The 15,235-nt window shown below is 38.0% G+C and overlaps 1 protein-coding gene across 3 annotated transcripts in view; it reads left to right on the top strand.

Annotated features, from left to right (window-relative positions):
* Positions 1-15,235, top strand: part of Tmc1 (transmembrane channel-like 1) — a 183,652-nt gene that overhangs the window by 151,893 nt on the left and 16,524 nt on the right. For all 3 annotated transcript variants that reach the window (XM_087574986.1, NM_001441500.1, NM_001441501.1), the window contains 3 exon segments: positions 5,879-5,946; positions 11,682-11,921; positions 15,043-15,168. In XM_087574986.1, the coding sequence (XP_087431112.1) occupies positions 5,879-5,946; positions 11,682-11,921; positions 15,043-15,168 (434 nt within the window).

The raw sequence follows: 15,235 nt of genomic DNA, 5'->3' as shown, positions 1-15,235 counted from the left end.
GTTTTCAATAGTTTTGTGTTACTGTTTAGATGGATTTAGAATACTTTACAGTAGTTTATTTGTTGTCACTTGAAACTATATTTTTGTCAAAATAACTGTCATGATGTCATGATAATAATTGTCATGATGATATTTAATCATATTAATACAACCATCAACATAGACACATCTTTATGGTGTCCACGAATTTGTTCTTATCAATTTTCCTAAGTTGATTTGTGTGATCAGATAAAAGGTACTTTTTCTCTCTTAAAACTCTTTTCTTATGTTTTTGTTGTTGTTCAACAACTCAATGAAAAATATCTGCACCTAGCATTTAATATACACTGATAGTAAGCTTGGTGTGAATCAACAAACGGAGTCAAGAGATCTGAGGAGACATAGGATTGAATGTCAGCATGTGTGAGCAATTCACAGTCAGCTTTATACTTGTATTTTTAAGGAGATCTTTGTTGTATTAATAGTAATTGAACCATGGGACATTTCCTTGAGGTCTAATGAAGAGACTCAAGATTTTCCATAACCGTGTAGGATAGTCAGACTCTCTGAGTGGAGTTCTATCATTTGGCCTTCTCTAACAGTCTATTTTTATATAGAATTTACTATATATCAGAAGTGTTACAAATAATTTACACTTGTAAATTATTTCTTCATTCAAAGTAAGCAAACTGTCAATGCTGTGAAGGAGCTATTATTTCTTTTCCCTAACAAACTCCAAATAAAGACGTCGAGACTGTTAAATTAATGACATAAAGCCAGGTGAAGTTACAACTGAAATCTCCATCTGTTTTACTTGAAACCAGTAACCAGACTTCCGCCATATTGAATTTTCTCTATAACTCACGATATTTAAAGACTCTGCCAAAGAATGAAAGCTTTTAAAACTTTAAATGCTGCCTGGATTAGACACATTCAGTTGAATGGAGTAAAGATAAATGGGTGAAGGATAGAAGATGATATTTCCTAGGTAGATATGAGGAAGTCTGAAACTGCCATCAGGAAGACAGCATGATGGAGGGGCAGTAAGGAGGCTTGGGTGTACCTTGATGGGACAAGAATGAGTGAGGAGAACCTAAAAATCAGGCTTCACTTGATGTTGCACCCCACTACGTGGATGAACTCAATCCAAAGTTACCATGATCCTGCTTCTCAGCTAGGTTGAAGCACAAAGCCTCAAGGGTTGAATTACCCTAGTAGTTGAGGCTTAAGCTTATCCTAGATCCACGCTACTCAAACTTAGTCAAATATCAGAGTCCGCACAGGGCCTAGGAGAACTTAGTAGTTCTATTCAGTAGCTCTGGGACAGGGCCCAGATGTTAACTATTCTTACCACTCCTTGCTGATCTGCTGACTCCAGTCTGGAGACCACACACAAGCATTGCTGGGCTGGATCCACAACCCAGACTATCCTGTAGCAGAAAGGCAGTTGTTCAGCTGTGGGAATTGGAAATTGTGTGAAAATGGTCAGCGAGGTCATTGCAAAGGCAGAATACATTGACTCTGAGATCCTGAATTACATTTCATAACATCTGTATGGTGGCATTCTGCTCCAGATAACTCAATTTGCAGGGACACAATGATTTTCCCCAGGGTGTTTGTCCAGTGAACCATATGTCTTCCCTGAGTAGATGCCTGATTCTAACCCACTGTCAAGTCCACAAAGTAAAACAATATGGCTTCCATCCCCCTGGTTATTAACCTCCAACCAAATACAAATGAGTCCTTCTGTTGTGGTGAGTGCCACGGGTTAACTTCCTCCACTACTCTACTACCTCATCTCAGGTTTCGAGGAGACTTGCTGTTTTCCCCTTCTTATGCACCATTTACTTCTTAATGCATTTCCCCACTTCAGAGGTGATTAAACAATTATATTACAATTTATTTGATATTTGATATTATTGGTTTGATTCTCAACATGTAATACTTAATTGTTTTAATACTTAAAATATAATCTCATGGTTTCACAAGACACACCTTCAAAAGAATGGACACCTGAGTCATATGCATATCTGAGTAACTGTTTTGCCTTCTCACAAATGTCTTTTTTAGGGTGGGGTGTTGTGTATCTACTCTGTGTCATAGTGCTTTTTAAATCACTGTGCCCAGATTTCAATAAATATGAGATTTTAGGTGACAAAGGGATGCTAGAAATTTTCCAGTTAAAAGAATTGGTGACTTTTCTGAAAAGGGATGGGTGATATTTTAGACTTTGCAAGTGCTGTCCTCTCTGCTTCAGATGGTGAACTCTGTTTTAACCTAAATCTAAAACAGTGCATGGAGGAGGCTCAGCTCTGGCCTAAAAAAAGTCACTGACAAAAGCAGATGGCCGTCCATATTGGTTTTATGGACTATACCGTGCTGATTCTGGGCCTATTTATTTTATTTTATCAATTGATCTGTGAAGAAACTGGGTCCTAAAGAGATGAGTGGCTGGCCAAGCTCATGTAGTCAGAAAACACTGGACAGATCTTACTCCTCAAATGTCTGTACAAGCTAAATGTCTGTACATAAAGACTACAGGGCCCAGAAGACACCCTGGCATCCTTCCTGTTTCCCATCAGTTTAGATAACCAACACTTTATTCCTTTACCTGCCTTTGCTGTGTTTGAGGAGTCTAGGGATTCCTGTGGTGTCCTTTGTACTTTGTTTTAAAAGATTTATTTGTCTTGTCTTATGTGAATGTGTGAGTATCTTGTGTACCACATCTATGTCAGTATCCTAAGAAATCAGAAGGTATTGGATCATTTGGAACTGCAGCTACAGGTACCTGTGGGCCTTTCGATGTATGTGCTATGATAAACTGAACTGAGGCCTTTTGACACAAGTGCTCTTGGCTACTGAACCATCGCTCCTGCTCCTCCTTTCTGCTTTTGTAGTCAACTAGTTAAGTGTCAAATATCTCATTCAAAATGACTTTGTGGGAGAGTAAAAGAATAAGAACCTGAAGGGTTAAATTTATTAAATGTCCCACACTTGGCTAAATCCTGATACCAAAAGAGATCACAGGTCTGATTCTTGAAGTGACAGGGAGAAGCTCTTTCAGGCCACTGATGGTACAGACCATCAACACTATTCAAATATGTACTGGGATTGCAGTTTTGCCCACAGGCTCTGGGCAAAAATAAAGCTCCAAGCAAAAAGAACAGAGAGCACAGGACAAAGCCCTGGGACAGAGAGATCTAGACCTCCTAAGTGTCCACATTGAGGAAATTGTTGCTTTCTCCTTCCCTCCCTCCACTTCTCCCTCCTTCCCTCCTTCCTTCCCCTCCCCCTCTTCACTTCCCTTTCTTTATTCGTTTCTATTTTCTTCCTTCCTCCCTCTCTTCCTCCTTTTCTCCTTCCCTTCTTTCTTTTCCATCTTTCTATGTAGGATTTTACCTATCCAAAGTTAGCTTCTGACTTGATGGGTAGACCCAAGAATGATCTTGAACATTCCAAGCTTCCTGCTTCACATCCCACATGCTCAGATTACAGACATGCACCTCCATACAAGTTTTATGTTGGGACGAGGGTATAAGGCTGAGTTCTGTGCATGTTAGGTAAACTAGGCCTCTGATCTCATGAGCTTTTGAGGTAAGGAACACTTTTTGTTGTTGATTTTAGAATATAAGCTTTAGGCTGTTTTGTATCTTGAGATCATTGTCTTTCTAAAAAAATAATCTGCAGGATAAATACTTTACATTTATCAAGTGTCTTGAATGAATTAGTTTTAAAATCACTCAGGTCTTCTTTGTCTTTATTAAACACACAGGCATTTTTTTTAAACACATCTCATTTTAATTATTATTCTGTCATGTTTTCTATTTATGCCCTAGATCTATTTCAAGGTAGATTATCCACATTTTTAAGGAAATAGAACAATCCAAGTCCTTTTATTAAAACAATTATAAACAAGGAGAGGACTATTTGGAGGGAGGCATGTGTGCAAGCTCTCATCTCTGAAAACCTTTACTATAAAGCTTTGCTTTGAAAATTGAATCACATTTCAAGTTAAATTCACAACAGCAAGTGACACCAACTCCAAAAGAAATAGAAACCAACAAATAGTTATCATCTGAGATAGTTGTACAGTCGCACATTGCCCTAAGTGACTTTAGAGATAATAAAGAGAAGTACTGAAACACAGTTTTCAGAAGGGGCATTTGTGGGTGGTAAAGTAAAATAGTTTTGCTATTTCCAATTTATTTTACCTATAGAATAATTAATAATTATGTTAATGTTACAAACTGAAGTACAAGGGGCTATAGAGATGGCTCAGTGGTTAAGATAATTTACTCGTGCAGAAGACCCACATTTTGTTCCCAGCACTGATCAGGGGCTCACAATGGCCTGTAACTCCTGCTTCAGGTAATCCATCACCTTCTCCTGGCTATCTGAACTCATAGACACAAAGCCTTCTCTGCATACATTATCCACATTTTTAAGTTATGAGGGAAAATAATATTTGGGGGTAAAGGAAGTGATATAAATGAGGCTGGAATCCATAAGACTTTTGAGAAGAGGCTCTGAAAGGCATAGTTTTGTTGGGCATTCAAATCAGAGATCTAGTCTACTTATATATCCCACCACATTATTTAAATTAATTCTTTGGCAATTTCAGTTGTATATATAATACATGCTGGTATTCTCCTCTTATACACTTTTATCTCAATTCTGCCTCTCAAGTTCTTAGGTATAAAAATAATAAGATACTCTTGGGTCAAAGTGGTATGTTTATGTTTATGTGGCCATGTGTATGGATGTGTATGGATGCATTTATGTTCATGTGTGGATGTATGTTTATATATGTTTGCATATGCATGTTATATGTGTGCATACTAATATGTGTGTACCTGCTGGAAAGAGTAGGATTTGGAGTGTTGTTAGGAGTCTACTACTCTCCATGTCTGTCTCGTGCAGTCTTCTTGGTCCTTTCAATTTATATGTTCAATTTGCTAGTCTACTCTGAGTTAATCTATTGCAAACTAAGTAGGAACCAATTTTATTGACCATGCTAATTAACACAATCTGTCAATTTAGATACTTTCCTACTATGATGGCTAAGGTGTTACCTGGAAGTCTTTGGAAGGGCTGCTCTGGGACAGGTACCTACTGCAATACTATTGGTGTCCCCTTTAACAAGAACAGCTTGTTCCTAAGCTGGACAAGGTTGTTCTAATGTGATGGTTGGGCATTTGGTTTAGTATTTTCTGCATTTTTGTTATTATTTCTTCTTCTATATTTACTTTATTATAAAGTTAATTTAGATTTTTGTTGAAAATGTTAAATATACAAAATTATGTGTTATTCCCATTTGCTGATGACTTATTGGCCCTTTTCAATGTTTATAAGACTTTCTTGTATATTTTTAAGAAACTATATGGGGTTTCTTGAAAAATAATCCATGAAAATGCTAACTAGGCTAATACATTTTTATTTAACACCAAAGCACATTTTCACTGATATTATAGTCTTCCAAAACGGTCAAAGTTATCAGGAACAATATATCATGGTACAATTATATAGTATGTACCTAATATTGGCCAAAATGGTTTCATCATTCCTCATTAAATTATAAGCATTTCAGGTAAGATCGTTAAAATAAATTGTTACAAGTAGATTCACCAGGTTAAAGAAAGCAAGAGATCGAACACGTAAGTTGTCATGCTTGGCAGCAAGCGCCTTTACCCATTAAGCCATTTTACCAGCCCAGTGACTGGCTTCTAGCATGAGTCTTTGTATGTTGGGAGGGTTTACATGTTTCTCATTTTATGTATTCTAGTCATTATTCTGTTCCTGTCACTAAGGAAAGCGGTGGGCCTAGACATGTTGACATGAAGCCACTTGTTTAGCTACGTGCAGTTTGACATGCTAACCCGCTGGTGTGTGTTTTCTCTAGCCTTCATATACAGAATTCGACATCAGTGGCAACGTCCTCGCTCTGATCTTCAACCAAGGCATGATCTGGTATGTCAGCTGTTGGGCACTTAAGCATTTACAGAGAAGTCTCCAAGGACATTGTTGTAGAAGGAATTACAGTTAGGTGTCAAAGAACACCCTCATTCTATGAATTCCGGTTCTTTATTTTCTGAGGTACAGATAGATGGTGTGGATAGCTCAATTTTCCTCCACATTTTAAATCATCAGCTGGTTTGATAGAATTCTCCAGTAAAAAATTAGTATTCTATGATCGTTATGCTAAAGTGATTTGAAGATTCTCTTGTCACATCTTGTCACACCAGTGTCTAATAGGAAAACATCACTCATTAATAGCCACTCTGGTCATCTCCTATAAGGAATAAACTCAGTTGTACATTGCTTTGGAAAAACTGATAACAATTTCATGTCACTACTAAACATACTAAAAGCATATTTGATAACTATTAAAAAATCTTATCAAGTCAAACAGCTTCTAGGAAGTTCAAGTTAAAAACAAGCTCTTCATTTTGTAATGTGTTGAACAGGGCCATTTGCACAAGGGAATTTCTATTTTGATATGAAAAGATTGTCATATCTTTTATTAAGTGGAAGCATTTTCACTATGAATTCTGACAGGTTATGATAAGTTGATAGAGTGAAAATCAGTTTTGAGCTTCTCAAAATTGAATCGCAGCGTGCAATTCATTTGAGGATGAGGTGTTAGACTCTGTCTCTCCCCGAGGAGCGTTCCAGCCCACAGACAGTTACAGTGGAGTTACATTTTCTTCCTAGGGACATGTGCAGAAGGCAGTATTTTGTGTTACCAGCTAAAAACATGCCAGGGTAGGTTTTGTTAGCGTCTCTCCTCCTCCTCCTGTTCCCCCTCCTCCTCCTCCTATACTCCTCTTCACTGTCCTCCTGCTTCCCTTCTCCTCCTCCTCCTCCTCTTCCTCACCCTCCTCTTCCTCCTCCTCCTCCTTTTACTTTAAACTTCATATATTATTAAACTTCTACCACATCATTAGACTTAATGTATTCTGACAAAGCATGGAGCCCTCTGAAAACATGGAAACCATTTTACTTCGGTAACTTAAATCCAACCCCCAATTCCCAACCCCCAACCTGCATACGGGACCTGTCAAATTTGTACCTCCACAGCTGAACCAGTCCAAATAATATAAAAAAAATGTTTATTTTCTTGGTTGCCAAGTCAGACATGGTTAGGAATGCGACTCCTGTTCCCCCCTTTCTACTTTTTGTAAATATGGCTCCAGCAGCCACGAAGGAATGGAATAGACCCTTTATTGTTCATGTAGAGAGTTGACATGACCAGTGTGCACTCATAGTCAGGAAAGGTAGGAAGCACCCCTATGGGTTTTGATCTTCTACCTCCCAGAGGGGAAGCATCTACCATGGCAGGAAGTGAGCAGCAGAGCTACTAGAGTGACAAAGACTCAGTCCTTCCTCCTGTGGCATCCACACAGCGCTACCAATGCCTCTGGACCAGTGGCGCTGCAGGAGTGGACTTACAATGAATATCTACTGTGTTCTTTCAGAGCTAATGCAACAGATGACTTAGGAATCACTTTATTGTCAGAAAAGCCATTGCAATTGCCTCTTGGATTGATTTTGCTTGTAATTGTGCAACTACTCTGCTATTATTCATACTATAATACTGAGAAAATATAATTTGTTTTTACAGTTTGCTAATGGAAGAAAACCGCATGCTTCAAATCTCCACACTAGCACTCTGTGTCTGTTCTTCTATACTGAGAAGGATCTCTCATGGCGAATTTGATTAGGACTTTAGTGATAAGGGTATATAATTTTAGGAAAGTCTAGGTTTTAAATTACATAAAAATTTGAGAGTCAATTAGGCTGTGCAGAAATGAAACGGAACACTCCAGACCTTTACATTTCAGGAGGTGATTCATGGTTTGCGAATTAACCAAAGAAACGTACACTCCTGAGCCCCACTGGCAAACTATTATCCCATTATCTACCATGAGGTCAGCACTTTGCGTAGATAAGCTTTGGACAACTTCCAAGAGGTGGCTGATGGACTGGGGATGTGGTATGGTAGGAAAGTGTAGGAGGAAACATGTAAGAATAGTTTATTATTTGAGTTAATTTTACTGGGAAAGGTAATAACAATTGAAATGTAAATAAGAAATACCCAATTTAATAAAGATGGAGAAAAAAAGAATAGTTGATTATTTTTGCACAGGGTCCATACACGCTGTGATTCTGTTACTTCTTAAACACAAGGAGCTAGTGCCCAAGTTAGCCATTTTCTATCAAAATAATCAAAACATGAAAGGGATTTTTATGTTCCATTTCATTGGCCTGTGACTAGAGACATTCAGTTATTGCTTGGAGTTGCTGAAGACTGCCCATTCTTTATGCAAATGCCATTAAAGTGCAAACATTTGCTATGGTTTAACTTAATGATCAATGAAACTTCTTTTGCACAGTTAGTTTAATATTAACTACCATACATTTCAGTAATATGCTGAAATGTGAGAAGCACATAATATTTTTAAAACAACAGAATATAGAGGGGACAGTTGGCATTAAATGGTGTCGTGAGAGAGAAGGGTTTTGGATGCATTACCTTCCATCTCGTCCTGTCATTTCTCCCATCATTTTCCCCCCAGCTTTTCAGGTTTGAGTAATTTTCCCAATATATGCGTGGCTTTGTAGCTATAAGGTGAGCCAAATAAAAAACACTTACCTTTGCTTTGCTTTCTGTCATCTAAGAAGAAAGCCATTTTATGAAGTTAGACAGTATAATGATTTTTAACTGACAGATGACAGCATTAGGTCTGGGTAAGGAACTTAGTGTGGTGAACTGATTCTAAGTCAGAAACCAAGACGAGATGAAAATTATTATGCCAGGACTTTTTTTCTAGGTTATGGCTCTCAAGTCATGGGCTCAGCATTTCTGTGTTTGTTTTGAAATTATTGTGTACCTATTATATCCGTCAGGCCTCTCTGAGGAACAGGACTAATGGAATGAAATAAATGTATATATGATTATTTTAGAATGGCTCACAGGCTGTGTCTGGTTGTCTCTTGACAGAAAGGTCAAAAATCAAGTGACAATTCAGTCTATGAGACTGGATTTCTCAGCAGCTGTAGTCTGATACTGCAGTCTCAGGGAGATCCTATAAAGGTCTGAATTTTCAGCTAGTGTTAGAATTTCAAAGAAGTAAGTTCTAATCTCAGAGAAGGGTTGGCTCAGGATAGATGAGCTAGCCGGTGAGATTAGGGGCTAACAGACAGAAAGCACAAGCCTCCTTCTTCCACATCCTTCTATGTGGGTTGCCATCAGAAAGTGTGGCTCAGATTTAAGATACATTTTCTGATCTCGAATGAAGCAGATTCAGGCTGGGTCTCCAAACACAAACAATCCAACAAAAAGCATTCACCGGTATAAGTTGCTCGGGTTCTAGTTACTTCCAAATGAAGTCAAGTTGACGACCAAAATTAGTCATCACCAGTCCACCAGTCTACCTCTTGTCAACTTGACGCACAATCTCTTTCTATCATGTTTAATTTCCAAATGAAAATGGTAATCAAGTCATAATTATGCTTAACATAACTATTTCACATTCAACCACAAATGTATTATAGAGTAAGTGGTCGTATCCCTTGAGGGATGTTCTTTTAGTATTATAGATTAATGTGTACAGTATTTGTGTACATGTGCATAGACACACACACACACACACACACACACTCACACAGACACACAGAGTGAGGAAGAGAGAGCAGGAGGAGAGAGAGAGGGGAAGGGAGAGGGAGAGGGAGAGAATTTTAGGAAAATCTAGTTTTTTAAATTTTATGTGAAATTTTGTCTTGGACTCAATTAGGTTGTGCATAAATGAAACAGAAACCCCCACATCTTCACAATTTAAAGGAAATATCCGATGCAGGCTGAGGGAGAGCTCTGATTCCATGCTTTATCCTTATTTTAGAGATATTTACTGGTGCAATAGCCTCTACCTGTCACATTACTCTCAGGGTCGCTGAAAGAAAAGAACACAAAATCACATAAGACTGGTAAAGTTTTCACCCAGAGCTGAGGTATCATCATATGTGACATCATAATTTATTGGTTCAAATAAGTCATGTATGCAACAAGATGGGTCTGATCAGGCCCGGGTACCAAGCTTCGCAATTCTAATTAATTGGTACACTTGGCAGCTTTTTTATTTCCAACTTTCCTCTTGCTAGTTGCTGGTAAAGGTACACTGTGCTGTTTTAAAATATATCCTCTCATTAAAACATAAGTTCTTACAGAGTTTGCTGTCAGTTCACTATGGCATCATTCAGATTTGTTGCTTGGCATCCTATAAACAAGATAATTGAAATTGTGGCAAGATTTTATATTTCAAAGGATTAACTTTAGGATGTTTCAAGTGCAATTAAAGCAGAAGACAATTTCTGTTTCCAATTTAAAAAATGTCTCCTTAGTCTCCTAAGCCTTCCTTGATTAGTTCCTTAGGTTTTTCTTCTAATTGTGATAAAAATACCCTGACAAAAGCAATTTACAGGATATCATATCAAGGGTGTCAAGGTAGCAGGAACTTGAAAGAGCTAGTCATTCCATCTGTAACAAAAAGCAAAGAACAATGAGTGAATGCATACATACATGTGCTCAGCTTACTTTCTTCACTTATATAGTTCATGATCCCTTGCCTAGGGAATGGTGCCACCTACAGTGAGCTGGTCTTACAACTTAACTAATATAATCAAGAAAGTTCTCCATACACATGCCCATAAATCAACCTAATCTAAACAATCCCTCATTGAGACTTCTTTTCCAGCCAATACTAGTTTGTGTCAAGTTGACAGTTAAAACTAACCACTGAAACAGGTACTATGTGTACTCAGGAAGTAGGAACTTTTAACACTGAAATTCTGAAGGCATTATTATAGTTGGGACAGCTTAAAATAGGTCTTCACTCTATTTATGAAATCAGCACTGATTTCATTTTTGTATTTAACTGCTAGATTGAGACCCAGATTACAGTATAAATAAACTTTCTCATTAAACAAAACTGAAATTAATTTTTACTGAAATGACTAAGACATCTAGTAAACAATGACATAAACTAAGCAGCGTTAGTTCAAAATAGTATTTTATAGAACATTTAGAAAGTCAGTTACAGAAAACAGTTTTCTAGATTAATAAAAACTAAATTTAAAGGGATGTCAATGAATGCAGCATGCTAGACATCAATATTTTTCTCATCAGCTCTCAAGCCCCGTTGTTACTACGAAGATAAAAATGCCATTAGAATATATTGGTTTTGCTTTCCTGTTTCACTAAGGAAAAATTATCCTTGGAAAATGTGACTAACCCAATTGTACAGTTTATTTGAACAGAATGAGAGCCCTTAAGGTCTAGTACTTGAAAACTTGTATTTGGAAACAATTAGTCAATGATAGGAGTATTTGAGGGAGTTAAGTTTACTTTAAGGGCAGAAGAAATACCGAAGAATTGTAACATTTGTTATAATTCATGGTGTTCATATTTGCTAATGAAACATTTGCTTTACGAAAATTTCTATAGCTATACAAATAGGGAGAATAGTAAAACATGTTTAGAAGGTGGGAGTAGGCTCCTCGGGACTATTTATAGACACAGTCTCCATGTGTATTTGGCAACATGGTTTCTGATTTGGGTAAGAAGAGCAGTGTAAAATGAGCAGGTATGTACATCTTAGTTATAGAGTAATGAGTTGGAACTGAGCAGTGTTCTGATTCCTTCCTAGGATGGGCTCCTTCTTTGCTCCTAGCCTCCCAGGCATCAACATCCTCCGACTCCACACATCCATGTATTTCCAGTGTTGGGCTGTGATGTGCTGCAATGTTCCCGAGGCCAGGGTCTTCAAAGCTTCCAGATCCAACAACTTCTACCTTGGGATGCTGCTCCTCATCCTCTTCCTGTCCACCATGCCCGTTCTGTACATGATTGTCTCCCTCCCACCGTCTTTTGATTGTGGGCCTTTCAGGTCTCTAGTATTTCAGATTTGACTTGGGCATAGTGTTCGTTTAGGGGTTGAAATAGAATGTCTACTCTCTGTATAGGCTTTTAAAAATGATATTTTTTAATTGGTAGAAGTGTGATTCTTTGATAGTCATGTCATCATGTGACACGGAGTATCTCAGACAACTTCCATCTAATGTGTCAATTGAGAATCAAAAAGGGAAAATATTTATGCTGCTATAGATTTTGTAAGGATAACATATAGATGTTGGATCTAGTTCTTCTACATTGAAATAGCCAGGAGCAAGGCTTGACTATATTAGTCTAGCCATGAATATTTTCTTGATACTAGTACATCATCCCATTCACATAAAAATTAACTATCATTAGATTTCATCTGAACCTTGAAAAAAAATCCCACCCATTAGAAATTTGGGGGTCATTAAAATAATGATGCACGTTGAAAAAGAGTTACATACATTGTGACCCAAAAAGCTTCCAGCAACTGAAAACTTGTACGCTCCTTAGTTCCTAATTCATATGCTACAAGTGTCACTCATGCAATTAAGATTCAGGCAAGTACTTTGAAGTTAAAGCTAGCTTTTCTGGAGTTCTCTATGACACACATCAAAAAGCAGCATTTCTGGGATCTTGAGGATGAGGTTTCATGCTCTAAAAGCTACTCACAAACCTACTGTGGGTCCCCCAGTTGTCTCTATATGCTGCTATTTGTCTGCATGCATCAGACGTGAAGAGAAGGCAAAGGCAGGAAGCCTTGAGAACGTCGGACCCAAAGCTCTGGTCAAGTAGAATTTTCCCTTTGTGCTATCAAGACTAAGTACAAAAGGGCCATATCTTCATACTAATAATGGCCTCAGTTATTGTTTTATTGGGAAAGAAAGAAGATGCTAAATCAGAACTACATCAGAGAGTAGTTCAGAATGCGGTGGAGTCCATCAGATTCGGGGACACCGACGCTGATAAGCGTTGCTCTTTGTACACTTGCGTGTGCATGTGCATATCTGTTGGCAAGTAGGCTGAAATAAATAATGCAGACAGTGACATCTGGAGACTAAACAAGGGATTGCAGTCTTGAAGCCAAGATCTTAATCTAAGAGCAAGATGCAAAACAGAAGCCCTTGAAAGTCTTTGATCAAGTGACGCTCACCCCTGTGATTGTATTGTCCTTAAGCTGCATTCCCACTGACTTCCTGGCTTCCTCAGCAACACCAACATACACTGACTTTTACTAGGACACAAAAGATTATAACAGGAGCCTAGTGTGTGACTTTTAACCATAAGTTTCTGATTGGCAAATGACTGTATTAATATCATATTTTGAAATCAAGGAGTTCTGCATGTTTGCAATGGAGCATCAGAAAGGGATATACCAGTTCCAATTAGTTTTTCTGCCAGCTTCTTTGGGAGTAAAGCAATGTTTAACTCACCCCATCCCCACCCTACTCCAAAGATCAGAAAGCTATTCTGTTCTAGAGTGAGACCAGAAAAACACATTTCCTGTGGTTTGTCACCCTTAGAAACTGGGAGAGGAGACATGGCCTTCCTACTGAGGGAAAGTTCCTGGACCACATCTGGTTCCTAGTTGGGCAGCAAACCAGCAACAATGAATTTGAAGGAGGTTAATATGAAACTAGAATTTTGTGCTCAGGTTTGACCTGTCCAGTTGCTCTCAAGTCACTGGTGTGTCTTCAGCTGAGATGTCTATACCCTACTCGCCTATCCAGTGAAGCAATCTTCCAGTGCCTTCTGACAAGTTTTTCTAGAAAATTGTTTCAAAAGTTATTACATAGATTTAATTGAACCAGCTGGGTAACTTAAAAGTGAACTCTTCGATAACAACATGAAGAAAATATTTCTAGTTGTTCAGTCATGCTTCCTCCAGTCTACTGCCTTCCTCACGGTAGTTTCTGTTGCCCTGCCCTTCTCCTTATATTGCAGTCATTTTATACTTTTCTTCCTGCCAAACAATCATCCTGTATAATATAAAATGTCTGCAAACATCTAACCTTTAAATATTGTTCATGCTCTCAAGGGCCTAAAACAATGGCACAGTGGATCTATGCAGAGGTCATCAATCATTGATCATAGAGTAGATCCAAGCGTACATAGAGCTTTAATTGTGAGCACAGTGCTTGAAGTGACTGCCACCATTAGTCACTTACAGTGAGACATCATGTGTCAGATTTTACCTGTCCTTTGTGAAAGAAAATACTATGTTCTGATAACTACTTGTGTTCACACTATGTTTGTTGAAAGACAGTATTTGTCTAATTGATAGTTGGGGAAAAAAATCTCCATGTGATTTGGGGATTGTGGGGTATATCAATTTTGCCTAAATTAAAAGGTTATAAAACCAAAAGTAAATATATAAAATACTGTATTAACTTTTAAACTAAAATTACATCTACTTCACCTTTCTGTGTGTTATAATGTTTTATAGCAGGATCGAGATAAGGAAATAACTTGGCGCAACGAATAGTTCATCAATTCTATATATTCTACTGTGAATTAAAAATATTCTGCACTCAATTTTCTAGTTTATAGGAGCTGATTTTCCTGTAACCTAAACCCATAGCTGGTTTTTACTGGGAGCTGTCCAGCAATAGAGACCTGAGTGGGAAAGGCAGGAGGGTTGCTGCCTATGTAGATCTCTGATATATGAGTTTTAATGGGCAATGAGTAGAAACCATTGTGTAAAGTGAGATGTTAGAGTATTTGTACATTTTATCCCACCAGCCTATTTCTTGTGTTCATTTCCAAAGCCAATTAAAATTGGGAGTTCAGCAATAGCTTCCTCCCAGAGCAGCTGGCTCGGGACTGATTTATTTGCCATACACAAAATACCACTCAATCAAATTTTAGAGGTAGAATATTAAAAAAATCTTCCGAAGCTGTGAATGATTTTCCTAAGTGCTTTGCCTATGTGTGTGCATTGGGATGATCTTGTTCATATCCCATTCCTTGGTTAATAAGACGTGGTCTGAGTATTAGGTGTGCTGTTGAATATCAGATTCTTAACCTTAAAGAGAGCCTATGTATGCAATGTTGGAGAAATTTTGGGTTATCGTACTGTAACCGTGTTTTTTACCTTTGTTTTTAAATTTAATCCCCGACTACCACCACAGTGGTAAAAACAGAATGTTTGAAGTCATTGGTGAGACCCTGGAACACGATTTCCCAAGCTGGATGGCGAAGATCCTGAGGCAGCTTTCTAACCCCGGCCTTGTCATTGCTGTCATTCTGGTGATGGTGTATGTGCTTGTTCTCAGGCTCCATTTGAGTCCCCTCTTCTCCCAATAGTATTGTGCTGAAACCTAA

The sequence above is a fragment of the Rattus norvegicus genome, chromosome 1 (genome assembly GCF_021556685.1).
Source record: "Rattus norvegicus strain SHRSP/BbbUtx chromosome 1, alternate assembly SHRSP_T2T, whole genome shotgun sequence".
NCBI classification, from domain to species: Eukaryota; Metazoa; Chordata; class Mammalia; order Rodentia; family Muridae; genus Rattus; species Rattus norvegicus.
Note: the sequence above shows the minus strand (reverse complement) of the source record. Positions and strands in the feature narration are given on the sequence as shown.